The sequence below is a fragment of the Leuciscus leuciscus genome, assembly GCF_965113295.1.
Source record: "Leuciscus leuciscus genome assembly, chromosome: 3".
In the NCBI taxonomy this organism is placed as follows: domain Eukaryota; kingdom Metazoa; phylum Chordata; class Actinopteri; order Cypriniformes; family Leuciscidae; genus Leuciscus; species Leuciscus leuciscus.
The window spans coordinates 67,520,993-67,545,392 of record NC_138727.1 but is presented as its reverse complement, the minus strand read 5'-3'; the positions used below and the strand labels follow the sequence as shown (position 1 = coordinate 67,545,392).

The 24,400-nt window shown below is 39.4% G+C and overlaps 2 protein-coding genes and 1 long non-coding RNA gene across 4 annotated transcripts in view; 1 reads left to right on the top strand and 2 right to left on the bottom strand.

The window, feature by feature from the left end:
* The window catches only part of LOC309494179 (ribonuclease inhibitor-like), a 7,686-nt gene extending 3,423 nt beyond the window's left edge, over nucleotides 1-4,263 (bottom strand). The window contains exons 1-2 of the mRNA XM_082163429.1: nucleotides 4,217-4,263; nucleotides 3,514-3,678 (exon numbers count right to left, since the gene is read on the bottom strand). Of these exons, the coding sequence (XP_082019555.1) occupies nucleotides 3,514-3,665 (152 nt within the window). The 5' untranslated portion in view covers nucleotides 3,666-3,678; nucleotides 4,217-4,263. The remainder of the gene's footprint in view (nucleotides 1-3,513; nucleotides 3,679-4,216) is intronic.
* The window catches only part of LOC309494180, a 243,646-nt gene that overhangs the window by 47,191 nt on the left and 172,055 nt on the right, over nucleotides 1-24,400 (top strand). The window lies entirely within an intron of this gene.
* On the bottom strand, nucleotides 10,504-17,817 carry LOC309494169 (uncharacterized protein). The gene is made up of 5 exons (XM_082163418.1): nucleotides 17,611-17,817; nucleotides 15,044-15,817; nucleotides 13,873-14,307; nucleotides 13,692-13,763; nucleotides 10,504-12,331 (listed from the first exon to the last, which is right to left on the bottom strand). The coding sequence occupies exons 1-5, from the start codon at nucleotides 17,686-17,688 to the stop codon at nucleotides 11,243-11,245; spliced, it is 2,448 nt and encodes an 815-aa protein (XP_082019544.1). The 5' UTR covers nucleotides 17,689-17,817; the 3' UTR covers nucleotides 10,504-11,242.

Sequence of the window (24,400 nt, the reverse complement as noted above, 5' to 3'; positions counted from 1 at the left end):
TTCAACCAGATGGAACTGGATAATATTCTGATTGTTCCAATCCAGTCTAACTTCTGACTTGTAATGCTGCCTGAATCATAATCATACACTGTTCGTTCGCTGGCCAGAGGAGAACTGGCCCCCCGACTGAGCCTGGTTTTTCCCCAAGGTTTTTTTGTCCATTCGGCCCTGATGGAGTTTTGGTTCCTTGCCACTGTGGCCTTATTTCACCTTTGTTGCCACTGGCTTTTGGCTTGCTTAGCTGGGGACATTTAATTTTACATTAACATTAATTAACATTGACTGAATATTAGAACATATTAGATATTAATGCATATTAGAACTCAACCGAGCTGGACCATGACATCACGGTTTTCTCCAGAGCGGAAATATACATAAATTAACTAAATTAATACCTTTTTTACAACAAAAATGAAACATCACTGAACTTACTTAAAGGGATAATTCACTGCTGGAAAGATGAATGTGTATTTAAATTGGGTCATTTATGTAGCAGAAATGTGAAAAGCCAGAAAATTTATTTTTGGCTCATGTGGATGAAAGACATGAGGGAGGGAAGCACGGTCATTCGAAAATACAGGGTGGGCCATTTATATGGATACACCGCAACAACATGGGAATGGCTGGTGACACCAAAGTCCCGTTTGTGGCACACCAGTAAATGTGAGGGGGCAAACTCCTCAAGATGGGTGGTGACCATGACATATACTAATGTGCCACAAACAGGACCTCAATATCACCAACCACTCCCATGCCACCACGGTGTATCCATATAAATGGCCCACCCTGTACTACCGGGTTCAATTCCGATTTTTTGCTCATATGTGACACAGATCGGATGTTTTCTATGACAGTGTAAACAGGAAAAAAACGCATGCATTCGGATATTTCGAGATCGGTTTCAGGCCTCGTTCATTTGTGGAAATAAATCAGATATATGCCAATGCGACTATCATGTAAACAGACAGATCCGATTTTTTGAGGCATTAGGCTACATATCCGCGGTTTAATGATGAAAGAAACCCCGACACGCATCTGCAAAGGGACGGATGGCCCGATGAAACATTGTGTCGTCGTAGGAGAGGAATGTGGACACACGTTGACACAACATATCAAAGGTTGGCTTGCTCATCCTAAAATTTCAGACCCGCTGCTCCTCGTTAAAGCCCGCCACGATCTCATGAAAGTGTGTATCTATAGCACGAATTTTATTTCTTCTGCCATTTACGCTAAAAATAGTTTTTGAGTGCATATGATACGCAGTTTTCACGTGCATATGATATGTGCTTTATGGCGTGTAATACACACGCACTCCACACCCCTAATCGTACCCAAGGGGTTTACAGTGCATATCTGCATGCAGAAACTATTTTTGGCATATAAATGGCACGAGAAATAAAATTTGTGGTATAGATACGCACTTTCATGAGATCATGTTGTATGTTCCCACCAGTCCTGAGATCTCTCTCGCACACAATAACTGAAGCATATGTGCAGGCTGCAATGATGGCCCTTTTCTTCCTCCTCCGCCTCAAAATCATGGTGATAGTTGGCGAACTTCGCATAGGCTACTGTATTCCGCATCAGTCGCATCAGTCAAAAAATGCATCATGAAGAGGAAAAATACATATATAAGTCGCACTGGACTATAAGGCGCATTTATTTAGACATTTATTTCACAAAATCCAAGACCAAGAACAGACATTTAATCTGGAAAGGCAAGTTATTCAACTACACAATAGCACACAGAACAACAGGCTGAAGAGGTGTCCGGTATGTTAACGTAACACATTAACTAGGGCTGTAACGATATGCGATATGAAACCGAAATCGCGACACACAGATCCACAAACTTGTGTTTGAGGCAGAGAGAGACACCACTTCCACTCCCAGAGTTATCTTTCCCGTCCAGATCCAATGCTACCACATCTTTAAATTACTAATAGTATTATTTCAAGTTAACATTATAAAATACGTAGACCTACACCACAAAACTAGTTGAGGATAAATTCTTTAAAATTGGGCAATTCCAGCGTTATGGACGTGACATTTGCAGTCAAAACTTGAAATATAAATTCTCAGAAAATGCATTTAATACCAATATATTGAAACGTCTATTTATATATCCATATTCCCTTAATAAAGGGACATTAGAAAAATATCTCTACATGCGTTTTATATTTAATATGAGGAAAATACACACGCGTTACGGACACAAAAAAATCTTTAACTTTTAGGTGGCAAAATATTTTTTAGTAATTCTGTGAAATACACTGCGCAAACCAGAAGTAATACTACGATGAAGAAGGGTTGGCTCTCCACAGAACATAAAATATATATTTTTATTTTTTATTTTTTTGTGTTCGCATTGAGGAAAAAACAGTGTTACGGACGGGACCGCTCTGAAAGCGGCACTAAAAGACTGCTTTGAAACGTTCACAGAGACCTCAAACAGAAAGCACAAAGCCTGTCTTTAAATTTAATTTCGTTTTGTATTAATTGTATCTTAATTTTAATGTGTTTCATCAACCATTGCCTGGATTTAATAAATAAGAAGTAAATATAGTAGACAATAGATAATCCCGACACGGAGGCGCCGGCACGTGAACTGGAGCTCATCTCATAAATGAACCGAAACTCAGCATATACGTTGGCCTACTTGCCTCACAGACCTGAGACATATATAGAAAGCTTGAAATGTCTACTTTTAAACAGAACAATTCAAAACGAAAGAAAAAAGACTGCTCTGCTCTCTGCTTATGTAATCTGTATGAAATGTGTATTTCTCTCTGGCGCGTTCACTACGGCGAATATCAGGAGTCAGTATCGTCAACTTCATCTTTGCAGCCGACACTGACACAGAAAACACTTGTTTATTAATAAACAATTAAAATGTCTCCTTGCTATATTTGACATTTTCATAATCATTACTTTTGCTGGTTCTTTGTGACAGCTTTTAGGAGCTTAATTGGCAGCGCCACCCTTACATGTTACATGAACGCGTCACCACCGCATCAGCACCAAAAACATGGAGATTTTTTTCTTTTTGAGGGCATTTTGTTTGTGTTCAGTCTTTTGTTCAGTTTTTCAGTTGTTTTCAGTAAATTTTTTCAGGGGTAGGCTACAGGAGCAGCATTTGTACTCTCGCGGCTGTAGACGGTAATGTTTTCTCTTGGTTCATGTCAGTCAGTATGAATTAATTTTGATATACAAGTCGCACCTGACTATAAGTCACAGGACCAGCCAAACTATTAAAAAAAGTGCGACTTATAGTCCGAAAAATACCGTATATCGCAAAGCTAGCATCAAGCATATTTCATGTTTGTCCATCTGTGCAAGAACCCCCTTTAAGCATGCGCAACGTCTCAGATAGTATGTCAAATGTAAACACATTAATCGGATATGGGGCAAGAAAGTGTAAACGGACAGTCAAAAAAAAATCTGATATAGACAACAAATCAGATTTGGGCATCAAGACCTGCAGTGTAAACGAGGCTTGCTTGTCCCACATACTTGAGTATCTGCAATGAGCAGTTTGGATCCATCCGTTTGCCAGAGAGCAGCTTGACTCCTGGGTGATTGTAGCTCAGGTCCAGCTCTCTCAGGTGTGATGGGTTTGAACTCAGAGCTGAAGACACATAACCACAGCCTTTCTCTGTCACCATACAGCCAGACAACCTACAGACACACACAGTCAGATCATCTACAAAAACACACATGACTGGCAGACTATAAAAAATCTCTTATATGTTCTTTTTTCAATTTCAGCGGACAAATATATACATTTATCAAGGCAGAAATGCTTCTTTACAATAAAACAAAAACATATACGTCAATACAGAGACAGCATTATAACCCATCATGTCTACCAATGGTCATGGAAATTAAATACTCAAGCTTATACGGATGTTTTGTGTTTTACACAAGAACAAGGGGAGCTATTACTTATAATTATTTTTAAAAAAACAAAAAAAAGTCAGTGCGAATTGGTTTTATATAATCAATCATTTTTTTTCATATTGAACAAATGTATTCTATCTGGGTTCTTAAGGAAAAGGAAATCTTTTCCATCACATATATAGTGTAATATGTCAATCCAATCATCAACTGTAAGTGGCTCTGGTTTTAGCCATTTCTTTGTAATTACTTTTTTACTGGCTGCCAGAAGAATGATGTAAGCCAGACGTAAATATTCACAATTACAAGGAATCATCACCGCAAAAACAGCTGCCAAATTTCCTTCAATCCCTTGCCAAAACTGGGTTAATTTCTGACACTGCCCAGAAATATGATAATGGTTAGATTCCCTTTTCCACATAATCTCCGACAGCTCATCTGTCCCTTTGTATCTTTTCTGTATTGGTCTGATAAATCTCTTATATGTTCTTAAATACCTCAGTATCTGCAGTTGACAGTGTGGGCTCTTCAGTCCGTCAGAAATAATCTTCACTCCTGAATCCTGCAGGTCATTGTTCGTCAGGTCCAGCTCTCTCAGGTGTGAGGGGTTTGAACTCAGAGCTGAAGACACATAACCACAGCCTTCCTCTGTCACCATACAGAGAGACAACCTACAGACACACACAGTCAGACCATCTACAAACACACATCAACATTATGACCGGCAGACTGTAAATTATATCTTATATGTTCCTAAATACCTCAGTATCTGCAGCTTACAGTGTGGGCTCTTCAGTCCTTCAGAAATAATCTTCACTCCTGAATCCTGCAGGTCATTATTCGTCAGATCCAGCTCTCTCAGGTGTGAGGGGTTTGAACTCAGAGCTGAAGACACATAACCACAGCCTTCTTCTGTCACCATACAGCCAGACAACCTACAGACACACACACACACACATCGACATTATGAACGGCAGACTGTAAATTATCTCTCATAGATAATCTTATCTCAGATTAGATTGGAACAATCAGAATAATATCCAGTTCCATCTGACTTCTGACCTATAATGCTGCCTGAATCATAATCATACACTGTTCGTTCGCTGGCCAGAGGAGAACTGGCCCCCCGACTGAGCCTGGGTTCTCCCAAGTTTTTTTTCTCCATTCGGCCCTGATGGGAGTTTTGGTTTCTTGCCACTGTCGCCTTTTTTCACCTTTGTTGCCATTGGCTTTTGGCTTGCTTAATTGGGGACATTTAGTTTAACATTTAATTTAGTATTCAAATTACTAAATTCTTTTGACATATAAGAGGTCTTTGTACCATTGAAACATCCGGCAAGTTTCACAGCTTAAAACGTCCTCAAAAAAAAAAAAAAAAAAAAAAAAAAAAAAAAAGTATTCAACCAAGCTCCAAAAATGGCTTGTTGGAATATTGTGGGTTTTGTGATGTCACATGGGCAAATACATTCGCATCAACAAATAGTTTTAGTTTTTTCAGAGAGAGTTTGCAAAGGTCGATGATCGACTTTGTGGTCGTTTCATCCGACCTCCGGCCGTATGTCTTGGACACTCGGGCGAAGAGAGGGGCGGAGCTGTCAACTGATCACCACCTGGTGGTGAGTTGGATCCGATGGCGGGGGAGGAAGCTGGACAGACTCGGCAGACCCAAACGTACTGTGAGGGTCTGTTGGGAACGTTTGGCCGAATCTCCTGTCAGAGAGATCTTCAACTCCCACCTCCGGCAGAGCTTCGACCAGATCCCGAGGGAGTCTAGAGATATTGAGTCCGAGTGGACCATGTTCTCCACCTCCATTGTCAACGCGGCCACTCGGAGCTGTGGCCGTAAGGTCTCCGGTGCCTGTCGAGGCGGCAATCCCCGAACCCGGTGGTGGACACCGGAAGTAAGGGATGCCGTCAAGCTGAAGAAGGAGTCCTATCGGGCCTGGCTGGCTTGTGGGACTCCTGAGGCAGCTGATGGGTACCGACGGGCCAAGCGGACTGCAGCCCGGGTGGTTGTGGAGGCAAAAACTCGGGCCTGGGAGGAGTTCGGTGAGGCCATGGAGAAGGACTATCGGTCGGCCTCGAAGAGATTCTGGCAAACCGTCCGGCGCCTCAGGAGGGGGAAGCAGTGCCCTACCAACGCTGTTTACAGTGGAGGTGGGCAGCTGTTGACCTCGACTGGGGATATCACCGGATGGTGGAAGGAATACTTCGAGGATCTCCTCAATCCCGCCGTCACGTCTTCCATTGAGGAAGCAGAGGCTGAGGGCTCGGAGGCGGACTCGTCCATCACCCAAGCTGAAGTCACCGAGGTAGTCAAGAAACTCCTCGGTGGCAAGGCACCGGGGGTGGATGAGATCCGCCCTGAGTACCTCAAGTCTCTGGATGTTGTGGGGCTGTCTTGGCTGACACGCCTCTGCAACATCGCGTGGCGGTTGGGGACAGTACCTTTGGACTGGCAGACCGGGGTGGTGGTCCCTCTTTTCAAGAAGGGGGATCGGAGGGTGTGCTCCAACTATAGGGGGATCACACTTCTCAGCCTCCCTGGGAAAGTCTATGCCAGGGTACTGGAGAGGAGAATCCGGCCGATAGTAGAACCTCGGATTCAGGAGGAACAGTGTGGTTTTCGTCCCGGTCGTGGAACACTGGACCAGCTCTATACCCTCTACAGGGTGCTGGAGGGCTCATGGGAGTTTGCCCAACCAATCTACATGTGCTTTGTGGATTTGGAGAAGGCATTCGACTGTGTCCCTCGCGGCGGCCTGTGGAGGGTGCTCCGGGAGTATGGGGTCCGGGGCCCTTTGCTAAGGGCTATCCGGTCCCTGTACGACCGGAGCAGGAGCTTGGTTCGTATTGCCAGCAGTAAGTCAGACTTGTTCCCGGTGCGTGTTGGACTCCGGCAGGGCTGCCCTTTGTCGCCGGTTCTGTTCATAATTTTTATGGACAGAATTTCTAGGCGCAGCCAGGGGCCGGAGGGGGTCGGGTTTGGGGACCACACGATTTCATCTCTGCTCTTTGCGGATGATGTTGTCGTGTTGGCCTCATCAGACCAGGACCTCCAGCATGCACTGGAACGGTTTGCAGCCGAGTGTGAAGCGGCTGGGATGAAAATCAGCACCTCCAAGTCCGAGGCCATGGTTCTCAGTCGGAAAAGGGTGGCTTGCTCGCTTCAGGTTGGTGGAGAGCTCCTGCCTCAAGTGGAGGAGTTCAAGTATCTTGGGGTCTTGTTCACGAGTGAGGGAAGGATGGAACGGGAGATTGACAGGCGGATCGGTGCAGCTTCTGCAGTAATGCGGTCCCTGTACCGGTCCGTCGTGGTAAAGAAGGAACTGAGCCGCAAGGCGAAGCTCTCGATTTACCAGTCAATCTACGTTCCTACTCTCACCTATGGTCATGAGCTGTGGGTCATGACCGAAAGGACAAGATCCCGGATACAAGCGGCCGAAATGAGCTTTCTCCGCAGGGTGGCTGGGCGATCCCTTAGAGATAGGGTGAGAAGCTCGGTCACTCGGGAGGAGCTCAGAGTAGAGCCGCTGCTCCTCCACATCGAGAGGGGTCAGTTGAGGTGGCTCGGGCATCTTTTCCGGATGCCTCCTGGACGCCTTCCCGGGAAGGTGTTCCGGGCATGTCCCACCGGGAGGAGACCCCGGGGAAGACCTAGGACACGCTGGAGAGACTATGTCTCCCGGCTGGCCTGGGAACGCCTCGGTGTCCCCCCGGAAGAGCTGGAGGAAGTGTCTAGGGAGAGGGAAGTCTGGGCATCCCTGCTTAGACTGCTGCCCCCGCGACCCGGCCCCGGATAAGCGGTAGAAGATGGATGGATGGATGGATGAGTTTGCAAAGAAACTTGTGCAAAGATAAAGCAGCAACTGTATAGGATCTGACAGCAGCTTGATCTCAAAGCAAAAGTATTTTGATAAAAAAAAATGTAAGCAGTTTAATAATTCTTTGTCTATAAATGACCGTTTTATATGGGTGTTTTCAAAAACACAGGGTCAAGTCAAGTCATCTTCATTCATATAGCGCTTTTAACAATGTAGATTGTTTCAAAGCAGCTTTACAGAGATAAACGTATAATTTAAGGTAACAGAGATTGTTTTGGCTTCATAGCGGTTCTTTAATAAAGTTATTTTACAGCTAAAGTTAGTTTGATTGATTCGCTTCCGTCGCAACGATAATTTGCGATAATTAATTAATGCCCCCCCAACGATAAGGGGGGGGGGCATTGATACTTTTTCCTATGCAGTGACATTAGCAAATTATAACACTGGTGTTTACAGAGAGCCGCCCCTTGAAAACGGGTCATTTCAGAAAGAGGGTCAAAATGAGGCTGGAAAATCTTTATTCAGATTTATGGATTTATGATTAGCTGTATCAGGTTTGTTTAATTAGGATTGAAGCTAAACCGTGATCCTCTAGGGCAGTGGTTTTCACACTTTAAGAGCAACCTTTTTTTCTTTTTTAAATTGACACAACCTCTATCCTCCTGAGACCCAGAAAAAAAAAGTTTTTTGAATTTAGTTTTTTTCCATGTCATCACACTGTTTAGTACGGAGCCCCTAAAAGGTCATGGTGGTGGAAAAAAAATTAGGGGTGGGTAGAAAAAAAATCAAGGTGGTGGAAAAAAAATCATGGTGGTGGGAAAAAAAAAATCGGGGTGGGTAGAAAAAAATCAAGGTGGTGGGGAAAAAAATCGGGGTGGGTAGAAAAAAAATCAAGGTGGTGAAAAAAAAATTCGGGGTGGGTAGAAAAAAAAATCGAGGTGGGAGAAAATATATATATATATATTTTTTTTTTTGCGTTCTCTTGCAAAACCATTTCCTGTTTCCTGCTTGCTGTACTGCTTCCAGTGGTTCAGACAGCTCCGCGCCATACATTCATAATGGAGCAGTTCATAGAGTTTTATTTTGAACTTGGACTGAAGTACAAAGAAATACGGTATGTTCTTAGTTCAAAGCACGGTTTTGACGTCAGTGAAACACACCTGAAAAGGATATTACGCGAAAAAGGACTGTCTCGACGGAAAGGTTACTCGACCTTAGTGGACCTTGTTGATTTCATCAGTCATCAGCTGCAGTACTCTGGGCAACTTCATGGATACCGATGGATGTACGCGAAATGCAGAGAGAGGGGTCTGCGTGTGAGAAAAGAGGATGTGCGCTTGGTGCTGAAGGAATTGGATCCTGCAGGAGTTTCAGCAAGGAGAGCAAGGCGTCTCAGACGGCGCAACTACTTTGCCAAGGGACCAAACTTCATTTGGCATTTGGACTCGTATGATAAGTTAAAACCATATGGCGTTTGCATTAATGGCTGCATTGATGGCTTTTCGCGCAAGATTATTTGGCTGAATGCTTACACAACTAGTAGCGATCCAAAGTTAATAGGTGGTTACTATATTGACGCGGTGGAGCGTTTGGGAGGATGCCCTAGAGTCGTAAGAGGGGATCTTGGAACTGAAAATGGTCATGTTAGAGACTTTCAACGTTTTCTTCACATCAATCACGCAGAGGAAACCCTCGACAGCTATTTGGAAGGTCCAAGTACTGCTAACCAAAGGATCGAGTACTGGTGGGGGTTTTTGCGCAGAGAGTGCATGGAATTCTGGATTTCCCTGTTCGCTGACCTCAGAGACAGTGGGTTCTTCGATGGAGGGTTCTTGGACAAAAGTTTGCTCCAGTTCTGCTGCATGGGACTCATCCAAGTAAGTTTATCTGAAATTATGTTCTGATGCCTCTCTGTGTGTGAAATATTCAGAGGGAGAAGGGGGAGACGGGCCGGGGAGAAAGGCAAAGTCCCCAAAATTGGATATTTTATCATTACCACATTTTTATAAACACAACAACACATGACTGTTTTCGGTGGGAGACAAAAAGGATACATTCAGAGCAGTAGTGGCCATCATCTTTTGGTTTCCACAGTCTAGATGTTTGTAACAGTGATACACTGAGTAAATGAGGACACAATTTACCATTTTGAGTACTCTATTTCCAAGTTTTGCCTAATTTTATTTATTTATTTTTTATTGTTTTACAGGATGAGCTGGATGACACTGCACAGATTTGGAATGCACACACCATTAGGCCATCAAAGAACATCAGTAACCCCAGTGGTCGGCCCAATGTGATGTATGCACTGTCTGAGCTCTATCACACCACAGACTTCCTGACCTCAGCTGACACTGAAAGTGTTCAGTTGTGCAAGAATGAATGCACTTTCCGACGCCCCATACCATGTGATCCAGATGTAAATGAACTGTGTAATGTCATAATCTCTGAGTTTCAGTGGAACATTCCAAGAGACCCATATCAAGCTGTGAACTTATATGTGCATTTAAGAGATGTGATCAGGGCATTACTGTAAGTAAGGTCATTTTTATCTGAAATGTCTTATGTAATATGTAGACGATACTGTCTCCATGGGAATCCTGCAACATTGTGGAAAGTTTTTATATAGAATTACAATTTAACAGACTACAATCTAGGCATATAAAAGTCATTAAAAATGAAACCAACATTTGCAAAATTGTTTATTGTTTACAAAGTCGTATACAACTGTAAAGAAATGCTACTGAGGAAATGTTAATTTCCAAATTTGAACCTGTATCAACACGTAAACAGTTTTACCTTTATAAAATAAAAAAGTTTACATTTTCAGAGAACTTTCCTTACTAACAACCAAACTGGTACTGCATAGAATGGAAATCAGAATGTTTGCTAAAAGTTCAATTACAATTTAATTTCAAAAAGTTTGAATAGCTGTAAATAAAATGCATTTAAGGTTGAATTGACATAAGAATCAAATATTTATCAATATTAATGATTGAGGGATATATTTTAAAAGAACACAAACCTGACCAAATACTATGGTTACATTTTATGTAATTAACAAAAAAGCTAATGATTTGTTGCATTTCCATTCTAACAAAGGTTACGTACGTTGCATGGGATGAAGATTGTTTCAAGACATTTTAGCTAGAAAAATACACATTTTAAAATATTATACTAAAATTTCTTTTGTGCAAACAAAACACTTGCAACAAGACGATCAAAAAAACAGTTAAACCGTAACAGCACAAATTATATGCTTTCAAAGACAACAAACCTGACCACTTGCTGGGAAATGCTAAACCTATTTGAAACGTAATTAACGTAATGACAGTCAAATGTAAATCAAATTAATAGTCATCCAAAAACTGCTGTTGTTTGTAGCATCCTGTTCTTTTCCCCATTGTATATAAAAATACCATCGAACATGCATAACTACAGACTATCAAGTTCCAAAAATAAAATAAAAAAGTGACTTTGATGACTATGAACTATTCCTGGGCAGCAACAAATTCACAAATTCACAGGATGTCCATTTCTAAGTAATCACTAGACAGAACATTGTCAAACTCTGTGCGGAGGTCTGGGTAAGAACTGTAAGTATAAGGTAAATCAAGAGTAGCTCCGCAGGTATGAGCTACTGGTCTTCTGCTGAGGCCAGATTCTGCATTGAAGCTTACCTTGATTTGATCAACACATATAACAGAAGAACCAGTGCAGAACCGCAGAAATTTTTCGGCTTTGCTTTGGTCAGCATTTCTGAGATAACGTTGCAGATGATTGAATACCATCTGTTCTTTCTGAGAGCGAATCACCTCTGTTGTTTGAAGTAGCTGTGCCACTTTTTTGCCAGTGGCCGCCTTTGTGTCATACAGAGATACTAGACTGTCTTGGTCTGGTACTTTCAGCAGTGCAACTGGCATGGCTCTGGAGAAACAATCTATTACATATTTGGGCTCTTGAAGAATTGCTTTGTGAGCCATTGTTTGGATGGCAACTTTCATGGTGTTTTTTGGAGGGATGGAATGAGAGCCCATTCTTGTGAAGAGGTCAAGCAAATCATCTTCATCACACTCCTCCAGCGTGCCTTGACAAGCCTTTGCAACGGCAGTTCGTTCAGCCAAAGAGAGGTAGTTGTGGAAAGATGACATCAGGATATCATCATTGACTGAGTCAATTCCATGCATGCATGCTAAAATGAAAGCACAGGAAAGCCTTACTGGCAGTACACCAAAGTCAAGTAATCCCTTTACCCAGATCCTTCCTACTGCCTCCCATTCAGCTTCAGAGAAGTCTGGTCTCAGTCTAGGAACCCGCTCATCTTCTCCTTCACACTGTTCTAAGAACTGATCCCAGAATGCAGTGTAAACTTCTCTGGACACCCCAGCATCATCTACAGCTTTCTCATTTACAAATTCCATCTTCAGTGTAGACTGAATTATGCTGCTATCCATGAACAAAGCCAAAAGATCTTCTACAACCTTTACCCTGTGTATTACAGCATTCACAACCATTGCATTTTCAGAGTTTCCAGATGAAATTACTGGAGAAAGATGGTTTCCTGAATGGGATGGCAAATTTTCTGGTAGTAAGGGCATTTCACTACCAATCTAGAAAAGGAGAGTTAAAAACAGTTTAGAACAATTATTTCTATATTCTTTTACAATATGTATTCATTAGCGATTTTCTACTAATCAGTTCAGTTAAACAATTTTCTCACCCTCATATTGTTCTAAACAAGCTTTTCTTTAGTGTCACTGTAAAACAGCACTGTGTAATTAGGGTAAGTTGCATTTATTTTAGTTAGATTTTGAATACTTAAGTTTAGTTCTAGGGTTTACAATTGCGTTTACTATAATGATTTCATGTAGTTTCTGTTAAAATTGATTTAAGATATATTTTCCTGACACAGTCCAGTCCCCATTCTTTGTACCTGCATGAAAAATGTATTCAACAGAAAAAGAAAGTCATGCTGGTTTGGCATGACATGAGCCACAGAATGTTCATACAAACTGTTCCTACACTGACCAAAATTATAAACGCAACACACATTTGTTTTTGCCCCCATTTTTCATGAGCTGAACTCAAAGATCTAAGACTTTTTCTATGTACACAAAAGCCTATTTCTCTCAAATGTTGTTCACAAATCTGTCTCCTCTGCCAAGATAATCCATCCACCTCACAGGTGTGACATATCAAGATGCTGATTAGACAACATGATTATTGCACAGGTGTGCCTTAGGCTGGTCCCAATAAAAGGCCACTCAAAAATGTGTAGTTTTGCTGTATTGGTGGGGGTCCAAAAACCAGTCAGTACCTAGTGTGTCCAACATTTGCCCAACGCAGCGCAACACATCTATTTTGCATAGAGTTGATCAGGTTATTGATTGTGGTCTGTGGAATGTTGGTCCACTCTTCTTCAACAGCTGTGCGAAGTTGCTGGATATGCCACACTTGTGAGGTGGATGGATTTTCTCAGCAAAGGAGAAGTGTTCACTAACACAGATTTAGACAGATTTGTGAACAATATTTGAGAGAAGTAGGCCTTTTGTATACATAGAAAAAGTCTTAGATCTTTGAGTTCAGTTCATGAAAAATGGAGGCAAAAACAATATTGTTGCATGTATAATTTTGGTCAGTATGTATAACTTACATGGAACTTTAGTCTTCTGTGATGTGTTTTTGCTTTTGTTCACAAATATTATAAATGCCTAGTTACATGTATTAGAAGAAGCTTGATTCTCAGATTAATTAGATTAATTTAGGGCCTCAACGAAGAACTTTGTTAGTTATCAAATTTCAAAGGTTTGTCCCTATGTATGTGATCTATATAGACTTTGTCCCTTCCTTAATTTTCATTGTATACAAGCAAAGCCAAATCTTACACAAAAGTATTTTAAATCGACTGCAGGTATATTGGAACTGATCATCTATGGTCTAATCACATGCAAAACTTTTTGGCTTACTTACCAGCAGTGCAGGATTGCTATTACTTGAGGGCGGTGATGGCACTTCATTTTCAGCGTCATTCAACTCTACATTCTGGAGGATTAATAAATATGCAGAAAATTATAAGTAAAACACATTGTCACAATAAATATATATATATATATATATAATTTTTTTTTTTTTTTTTAAAGGACCATGTTACCTGTATGATGTTCTCATTTAGATTCCATCTTATTACAACTGCTTGGTCCTCATCTGTTTGTTCAAGTTCATCCCCTTCATTCCATTTAACTGTGTCTTCCTTATCATTGTCCTCTTGAAGGGTCTCAACTATGCTGCTGTGCAGCGGTGGAGTATGATTGGTCAAGTCAATAAATTCATAGCTTCTCTGAAAATCAGAGAGCTCAAGTGAATGCTGTGGACTTTTCAATTGATGTGCATTTTGTCTACACAGTTCATCAGTCTCCTCTTCACTTAAGCTTCTTGCGAGACTTTGGAAGGTGTGTCTTCTTTGGATATCTCTGGGTGGTAAAAGAGAGTCTGGGTGGTATGAAGTGCTGGGTGTCTCCAAGGTAAAACCACTCTGAGGAACATACTCCATTCCTCTTGTTCTTTGGGCTTCAGTTCTTAGTTGTCTCTGAAAAACATTCAATATAACATTCACTGATTAACATTTAATTGTAAATGTAATTATTTCAGTGCTACAACAAACAATTATTTAGATTAGTGATTAATGATTAAATTAAAATGTGATGTACCTAAAAGTTAAATAAAAATGCAAATGTTAAAAAATTAATAATAACTTAATACTCAAATTAGGATTAAATTGTGTTGTTTTAACATTAATTTATATATCATTTAGTGATTTTTCTGCATACCACTAGTGCAGTGGTTCCCAAACCTATCCTGAAGGCCCCCCAACACTGCACGTTTTCTTTGTCTCCCTAATCAAACACACCTGATTCAACTCATCAGCTCATTATCACATGGGTTAATTGAGCTGATGAGTTGAATCAGGTGTGTTGGGGGGCCTTCAGGACAGGTTTGGGAACCACTGCACTAGAGGAAGCCGGAGAACCACACTTTGAGGACCACTGATTTAGATAATCAATTACCCAATGGTTGTTTCAGATTACTCAGTATGTTTATTTTGTCATTGAGAGGAAAGCATCCAGCAACATTGAGATTTTTGTAAACATCAGCAAACCATAACAAAAACATTTGTTGACAGTTTTATGTTGTCAACGTTGTGGATAATGGTGACTAATTGTTTCAGCCCTAAATGATCATTAACAACTCTTGTTAGTATATTTACAAATGAAACCCAAAATACATTTAAATAAATCCAAGCCAGTCTTCATGATTTTACTAACCTTCCTCTTGGTGTCTTTGTTAGATGAAAGTCTGTCATCCGATAAATGCATGCTTGTGTCCTCAAGACCACTGTCATGTCCATGCAATGACGCTTTCGCAGCAGTTCTCTCAGAATCACCATCTAATCCATCCTGCACTGAGTATTCATTACATTCTTCTTTATCACCATCAGATAAAGATTCTACATCTGTGAGGTTCACCTCTTGTTTAGTGCAAATGTAAAATCTCATCAATTTCAGTTTGGTTTGCTCATAGAGATCTCCAACATTGCTGTCTGTGGGAATGACGTTTTTTTTAAAATCACAAACACAAAAAGTGAAGTCTGTTTCTGGACCTTTTGGTGACTCTCCATTTGGGAAAAAAAGGTTCTTTCCCATTTCCATTATTTGTAAAACTGTTGTCTTTTTTTGAACTGTCAAATGCCGAGTGCCACCACCATTCTTGGTCCTCACTTGTTGGTATCCATTATGGCCAAAGTGAAGCCATCCAATTTCAATTCTCCTGGCTGTTTTTTCTGCGGAAACATTTTTGTGTCTTGCCTTTATATTACTTTCCCTAGGAAAGACACTTGCTTTTCCATGGAGAGCTTTACCAGATTTTGAGCCCAGCTTTCTTGCTTCTATTTTACTTCTCAAATTTTCTAACAAAGATTCTTTGTTAGAGCAGGCAGCTGTTTGTTGACAGAAGGAGACGACAGCCAGTCGGTCACCAAATGAACCGATATACCTTGCCAGTTGTTCATCATTCATAACTGAGAGCACAGACTTGTCAATCTGAAAATACAGTAAAAATTTAATTTTATAGATTAGTTTTTAAAAGAACATAAATGCATCCATGAATTCATAATACATTAATTAACCATCTATATTAACTAACATGTATTTTAAAACATCTAACAACATTTATGTAGAAAAAGTCACATCTCTTGATTTACGTGCCATGCTGATTTTAAAATGGAGCTCAGTATAAACTTTCAGGGTATAAATAATCTAACAACCTAGCTAGTGTTTACTGGTAAATTCAATTACATTTAGTAATTGTTGCCCAGATGAAGCTCTTTCACATAACACATATTTGCATCTATTTCACATACAATACCTGATAATTAATAGGAACAATACAAAAAAACTGAATTATACCAATAAAAGGGTTCAAAAAGTTTATATCCTCTTGATTAGTTTGCTATGTTGCTTGATGATGATTAATAACTCTTTGTATGTTCACTTCTGTGATAGTTGCACATCACAGAAATTAGAGATATATCTCTTTTGACAAATTACTTAAATGTTCCTCATTTTGTAAGTTTTGGTAAAGGTTTCTGCTATCAATCCTTGAGATCCAGCTTTTCAAAAATGTAATTTAAAGGACTCACAATTATTAGAAACGGTGCAAACATTCAGTGATGCTCAAGAAGGCAACATACTATATTAAACTATAGTAAATTTTTCATCAGTTTATGGTCTGTGTAATTTATGTGAGAGAAAATATTTTATGTTCTATTTCTACACATTAATCATTACAGTTTACACGTCACCTTAGAATTATAAGGTTCTATCTGCATTCTGAGCACTTTTGAGATATTAAGCTTCAAAGTTTATGCATTCCATAGACTTCTGTATATAGAACCATTTTTGTTTTCTAAACAAAGGCCCCAAAATGTACATGGCTTACAAAAGAAACATCAAATAATGTAAATAAGTTGTCACAGAATAAGAATATGTGAATAACTAAATTTTACAAAAATGTCAGATAGAACCTTATAATTCTAAGGTGACCTGATTATAACTTGATCAAAAGAATACATTCTCTGGGTTCTTAATATAGTGTGTTGACTTCTTCATTATCAATGGATATGTGTATTGTTTGTAATAATTGTGTATGAGTCCCTTACTGTTCTACTGTAAGTGAAAAAAAATGGTTCTCAGCATTAGGCAATGTAGGACACAATTAAAATGTGCAGAAAATGCTGGAAGAACTAAGAATATGTAAACTGAAGGATTTTGCTTAACAACGGTGGGCACTTTTATGTCTAAGGACAAAGCAGGAACTTGCAAACAACTCAAAAACTACAGTCAATGGTCAATGACCATTCAGGAAGTCAAAGATTATAGAAACAACCAGGGGGTGCACATTTCTGAAACAGGTTCAGTTCATTTACGTTATTGTAATGTAAGTATCTTCTGTTTACAGTTCTAAAACAATGCAATGTAAACTATCTCTATTTTTGCAAACGTATACACTCCCTATAAGGACCCTATAAGTTAACTTTTATTACTAGTGAACCAGTTAATTATTGAAGGTATGTACATTATTTCTGATTCAACATGAGACTTGGCATGTGGAAAATTGCATGTGGTGATATACTGACAGCCTATGGTTGCCTTGGCTAGCAATAATTAAAACATAGTCTAGGCCAATATGTGGGTTTTAAGTATATGATATTAATAGTTTAACGTTAGAAATACACGGGGATACACGTCAACACCTTTGGTTGCATAATTAAAAGTAGCTTTAATTTACATATATTACCTAAAGGTCCATTGGCCTTTAATGAAACAATACCCACCTTATCCCTTTTCATGAGGTTGATGTCCTCCTCTGGAATATCTCGTGACCTTAAAAAGTTCTGTAGATCGTCCTCCATCACAGAGCTACAACAATTATTGTTATTAAATTGTGGTAAGTGTAATCACGTGAAAGTTTGGTTTATTGTTCTATTTAAAGACTTTAATATATGATAACTTACCGCGAAAGGCTGACCTTTCCCCATTCAGTCACGTTCATCCAAGTGATGCTGTTATACCGTACCAACACAAACGAGAAGCACCGCGCAGAGACCTCTCGCGAGAGGGAACGCAAAAAAAAAAAATATATAAAAATTTTCCTCCCACCCAGAATTTTTTTCCCACCACTCCGATTTTTTTTCTACCAACCCCAATTTTTTTTTACACCACCCCAAATTTTTTTCACCGCCCCGATTTTTTTTTACCCACCCCTAATTTTTTTCCCCACCACTCCGATTTTTTTTCTACCCACCCCAAATTTTTTTCCCCACCACTCCGATTTTTTTTCTACCCACCCCAAATTTTTTTTACACCACCCCAAATTTTTTCCACCACCATGACCTTTTAGGGGCTCCGTAGTTTAGAGCACAATAAACAAATGGTAAAAAAACATTTTTGAAAAATAATATTTTATTCATACGTTATGCTATGTCCTCTGTAGTGGACGCCAGGACTAAGTTGTTTAAAAAATAAAATGACAAGAAATTATATGTATAGGCAAAAACAATGGGATTTTTTTTTCAATCACCAATTCATTTTGGGGTTTCAGGATTTTTTCAACCAAAATTTGTATAAAGATTATTCTCAACTATGTTATGAAAGAAATAACGGAATGAATTGATACACCATTTTACTTTATGCAATATATGGGTAAAATGGCCGTAAGTTAATATTCCCATTCAATGCAATGTATCTATACACTGTATCTAATTTGCACATTAAAGTGTTCTTGGAGCAACATTTAATGAAAAAAGAAGTGTAATAATTGGAGTAATAATTGGCAACATTTTAATAATAATATCTAATATTTCATAGGAATATTGATGTATAATTTATTTCCATATTCACTTATTGTGTCTCCTAAAATGCCTGATAAAGATGATTTAAGTCCTGATGTCCTCTACAGTGGACACGTTTGAAATCAATGCCCTGTTCTGTAACAGAAAGTATTTTTTTTATTTTAAACCCCATAACATTTTCCTGAGATGTTGTTTTATGAAATACAATTTGAAAAGTAGTCCAATTTAAATTATAATTACAATATATTATCATATTTCCATAAGAATGCTACATTTGATCACTAAATTAATGTCAGACATTTTTAAAGACCAAGGAGAAGTTGTTTTCATGGTGAAACCTCCAAACATTTGGTATCTCTGAAAAGCCCTGAATGTGCTCTTTACAGGGCACCCAGGTTGTGTCATGTGACATGTATGATGTCAGAGAAATTCACTAAAATATAATGTCCACTACAGTGGACAAAAGTCTATTCTTGGGTCCCAGGAGGATATTGACCCAACCCATATTGACCCATTATATTTAGATTAGTTAAATTCAACAGCAAAAGTTACAATAATTGTATAAAATCTAAACATTTAGCGAAAAAACATTATTTAGTGGAGATGGAGAACAAAAAAGTGAATAAGTGTAGCACTAAATCTGTTAAAATCAAGGGGCAACATTCTGATCTGAAAAATGAAGCCTACCCGGAAGTGCGAAAAACTGCAATACATCGAAAATCCGCTAGAGGAAGGTCCCAAAAGGGAGCAAATGTCCATAGCCCCCATGTTAAAATGTCCGTTTTCACAGCATAAAATCATGTTTTTACAGGTTGGTCCCATGGACTTTTATTGGATTTTTCGATAGGTTCCGAATGCCTGACAACGGCGAGGGTAGTGAATTTTTTTCTAACTCGTTAGTTTAGATAGTATTTAGATATAAAATGTATGACAATAAGGGCGTGGTTAACTTTGATTGACAGCTTGATTGACAGCTGAAAGGCAGCGCCACGGAGAATGACAACATAAGAAGCGCCATTTTTTAATACAGTTGACATATAATACTACTGTTTCTGTATCATGAAATGTAGTTTTAAGAGTTTTTCAGGCGAGAATGTAGTTGTTTAAAGCTCAAATCTGTGGTTTATTTATAAAGATTTATGAAAATTGTATCCAGTTGTGAGATCCAGCGATGACCGGGCGCTCGGCGCGATGTACCCCGCCTGGAGCAGCCTTTCATCGGCTAGACGTTTTGAGGTTTGCCGCGGACTCTGGCGTCTCTGTAGTGGTTAAACATGAGATATAATTCGTCTTGTCTATATCTAACGGGCGATTTTTGGTCATGTGAATCTATAATTTGTTCCCTGGGCAATCGTTTTGGCTGAGGGGAAGTTTCATAACTTTATAAGCTATATTTAACTTTACCGTTGTATGGTTAGACTAGATCGAGCGCATGACTTTATGTTTGACTGAATTGTTTGCTTTATTTGTATAGCTTCTTGTAACTTTACCTTTTACTTATACTTTTATAATGGCTAATATTGATAAAACTGAAATTTAACAAAAAGAGACTGGGTTGAGTTTTGTCATTTTAAATTTTAATACAACGAAGATGATCTGTAATGTTGTTTACTGCAACATCTGTTGTTTAGTACAAATGCACATATTGCCTGGACCATATTAAAATGTTTAATATTTTTATATTATATTTAAAACGAAAAGAGGCAGGTTTGTGTTTTATATTTCGTTTTGTTATAAATAGGCAAACGTTATGTGCAGTGAATATAATCAATACGCGTTGCCTGAACCACATTTGTGTGGCTATAATGTTTAAGATTTCTTTAAATGAAAACGAAAAGAGTTAGTGTGGTGTTTTATAACATATTTCGTTGCCTAAAATATACACAGAGATAACCGGAGTAGCAGAGCGAGCTGAGTGACGCGCGCTGCGTCAGAAGGTGGGCGGGGTTAGGGTTTCCCAAGATTTTCCAAGATGGCGCCGCCCATACCCCCCATAAACGGCTTCAAACCCGTTCTTCAGAAAGTCAATGGGTGACGTCACAGACGCTTTGTCCATATTTTTTACAGTCTATGGTTAAAATGTTACTCACTGCTCTTTGTATTGCTGTAAAATACATTCATGAAAAACAATTCATTTCTAATATATACTGTAAAATGAAAAGACATTTCTTTTAAATGTTAAGCACAGCTGTTTAATGAGGCAGCAACACATTATAGATAGGACAGAACAAGAAAGGCTATTAATAATCTTTCATTGCACAAAAGTATTATAATATGAAAGGCTCCAATACAGAGCGGCACAAAGTGCTTATGCGTATCCCGTGTGCAGAATGATGCGCTTGAAGCAACATGGAGTCACAGCGCTTCACATTGAAAACCTCAAAGCAATGAATCTTACAATTGGATCATATAACAGACCTGCCATGGGATTATACATGCCATGGGATTAATCAATGCATGCTGATGAATGATGTATAATAATAATAATTAATCTGCATACCCTAGTTTTGCACTGATGTAACAAGACTGACAGTGACACAATAAGACCTCATGTTAGCATCTTTTTACTCTTAAAAAAAAATATTAAAAAACATGTATGTTCTTTAATGTTTGATTATAATTTTACTGTCTTCACATAGGGATGGGATTTGATAAGATTTTATCAATAATAATGCCACTGACGATTCTGATTATCGATCCAATTCTTTAACGATTCTCTTATCGATTCTTGATAGCACTGTGTGGAAAAATGTTTAAAATGCTTTTAAAAAAAAAGTGGTTTTATTTATTTTAAAGTTTAAGCTTGAGTTAGCAAACTGTACTTTTTATATAATGTATGTAATAAATAGAACCTTATTGTAAAGTGTTACTGATTAGTTATACACCGATTCAGACGTCTCCTGAGTTCACTGTTGGAAAGATCAGTTGTTTTAACGATTCATTCAAATGAATCGGTTCAAAGGAGTCATTATTAGTTCGCGAATTGGACGTGTCGTGTGCGTTGTGTGATTATCCCAGCAGTTAGGACATGGACATCCAAGATTTGTGTCAAGTTGTCAACATAGAAAACATTTCATCACTGTATAGTTTTATTTCGTTTAATTAAAGTGTTGTTTTATGTCAGCTGAATGTTCGGAACGCTTTTCAGAGAAGATAAGGAAACTTATTTAGCACAATTCACACCCAGCAGTATAATTCAGGGGAAAAAAATCTCAGAATGCTCCACACGAAACTTTGGTCTTCCGACCTTTTACCACCGTGTCGATTTATTTAGATTAATATGTGCGAGGGAGAGAGAGCAACACAGCGCCTAGTTTGGAGACGGTGAAGTCGTTTACTCAGAGAGTGCGCGCGCGCGACCGGCTCTCTCTCTCTCTGGTCGTTCTTTTAGTTAAAACATGCGCCCTGTCACAAACGCAGCCGTTCATCTACATTACTCACCGATCAAATAAGACTTTGGCGGGCGCTAAAACAAGTTAAATTCTCAAGGTCGGACATCCGGGACTTTTACTCCTATAATCCACTGCGCGCGCATAGCAACGCGGCGAAGGGTAAACAAGCGCCTGCCATTAAGCAACACGAAGCGGAAGACAAACGAGCGCCTGCCATTAAGCAACACGAAGCGGAAGACAAACGAGCGCCGAGCTCTTTTCCTTTGGTTGCAAATCATGCCGAAAAACTGTTGTGTTGTTGGTTGCACCAACAACAGCGTAAAAAGGAGTGACCTCTCCTTTTATTTGATTCCTAGCGAGGCAACTGAGCCAGAAAGGAGAGAGAAACATCAAACTGGAGTGTGACGCAAAAGATCAACATGCATCTAGTTTGCACCTAGCTCAATGACCAAACATGATCTGAATTTCGACACAACACTTGAAATTAAAAGCTAAAAAATTGCAATGAATTTTGTTTATTCGAACATATAGTCTGGAGGAAAAGCATAGCAAATGGTGTTTCTTGCTCTTATTCTAACGTTACACTGCAGTAACACAGTACCTGCAGATGCTGAGCTGTTAAAAAATTAAAGGATTCCATATTGCAATGAGGTCGTTTACAACAATTGCTAACTTACTAGCACCTCGTGAAATAGAATGTTGTCCCCCATATAAAATACATGTTGATTTCTAATGACAAATTTGAAAAACTAGTAGGCTACTTGGGAGGTTAACTGCTACAAAAATGGTAATCCATGTCAAAATACAGATCTTGGAGGTACAAATTGAATCCATAAGGCTTGAGGATACATTAAATGTTTCTGAAAAGAACAGAATATTTTGCTAACAAATATTTTTTTTAGCAACAGCTTTCTGTGGTACCTGGTCTGTCTATATACTGATAAGACATTATGTAATAGAAGAAGAAGAAGATCTGTATTCATATAACGTTAGCGCCTTTCACTGATATGTAGCTAACGTTAGTCACAACGCTTTACATGAGTGTTTTATTACATTCACTTCTCACTACCGACATACATTCGCATACACATATATCATTCATTATTAATACAAAGTAGTCCGTTAGTATCCATAACTGACATAATCCACAGCAAAACTTCTGTGAATAGATACCTTTTTGATTTGCCTCGGGCTTTGCCTTCGGTTTGTTTTACCCTTCAAACATGGTTGCTATGCAGGTCACATGATTTGTGACGTAACGCCGACCTCGAGAATGCAGGAAAATTCATGCGTGAGTTTCCATTAGACTCGCACGGTAGCCAGGCAAATGGCGAGCTCAGCTGTTGTTGACGCTGTGTGTGTCATGGGGCACGTTCAAGTTCAAAACGGTGCGCAACGTTTTGCTACGGTTTCCGGGTTGAACGTCATGTTTCCTGGAAACGGCGTGCACCGGTGTGCAACCAAGCGGGAAGGAAGTCGACCGGAAGTTGAAGCCGGCCGCGTGCCACCATCTTGTAGCAGAACTTCACCTGCTGTTAGCATCCCATTGACTCCCATTCATTTTGGCATCACTTTGACAGCGAATAACTTTACATCTGAGGCGTTTAAAGACTCCATTTGTCCATTATTTATTTCTAAAGAAACACGACAATGTATAAAATGCTCCATTACCTTGTAGCTTACGTTATGGCCCCGTAAAAACAGTTTTTGTAAAAGTAGGCTAACGATTGCGTCATAACCACGCGACTCTCTGTCGCACAGTAGAGAGATTACCGTATTGACGGGAGGAGAAGCTCGCGGGCGATCGGGGAGACGTGGAGGCAAAATGACAAAATAATTAATCAGAATACCTAGCAAAAGTTTCTCCTGCTCCTAGCTCGTGGACACCTCCTACTCACGATCTCCGTCTCTGCAAGATTCGGAAGGGAATGATTCAGATTTCTCTTGCCACAGCCACTAGAAGATAGACGGGTTGCTCACGTCACATCTACGTCGTCAAGCTCAGTTTGAGTCTGCGCGTCAGGAACGGAAGTCCTAAAAAATCGCTGAAAACGGGCTTCACTTGCCTCAATTGAGTTCCAATGAGATGACTCTGTCCATTTCTTATACTGTCTATGTGTGCAACGGGGTTTGAGATACGTTTTCTCTTGTTTGGTGGGTGTGTCAGAACTGCAGTCCAATCAGCAGCAACATGTATATAAAGCACGCGGTATTAAAGTGAACACGCACAATGGGTTCAAGGAAAGTAATTTACAAATGTGTTCGATGAAGTTCGGTATACGCAACAACTGAGGATATTAGAAGACATGTTTGTCGTAAGTTTTATTGTAAAAATATAGGATATCAAAATAATGATGTAGTTGTTTATATTTTTTAGCTTC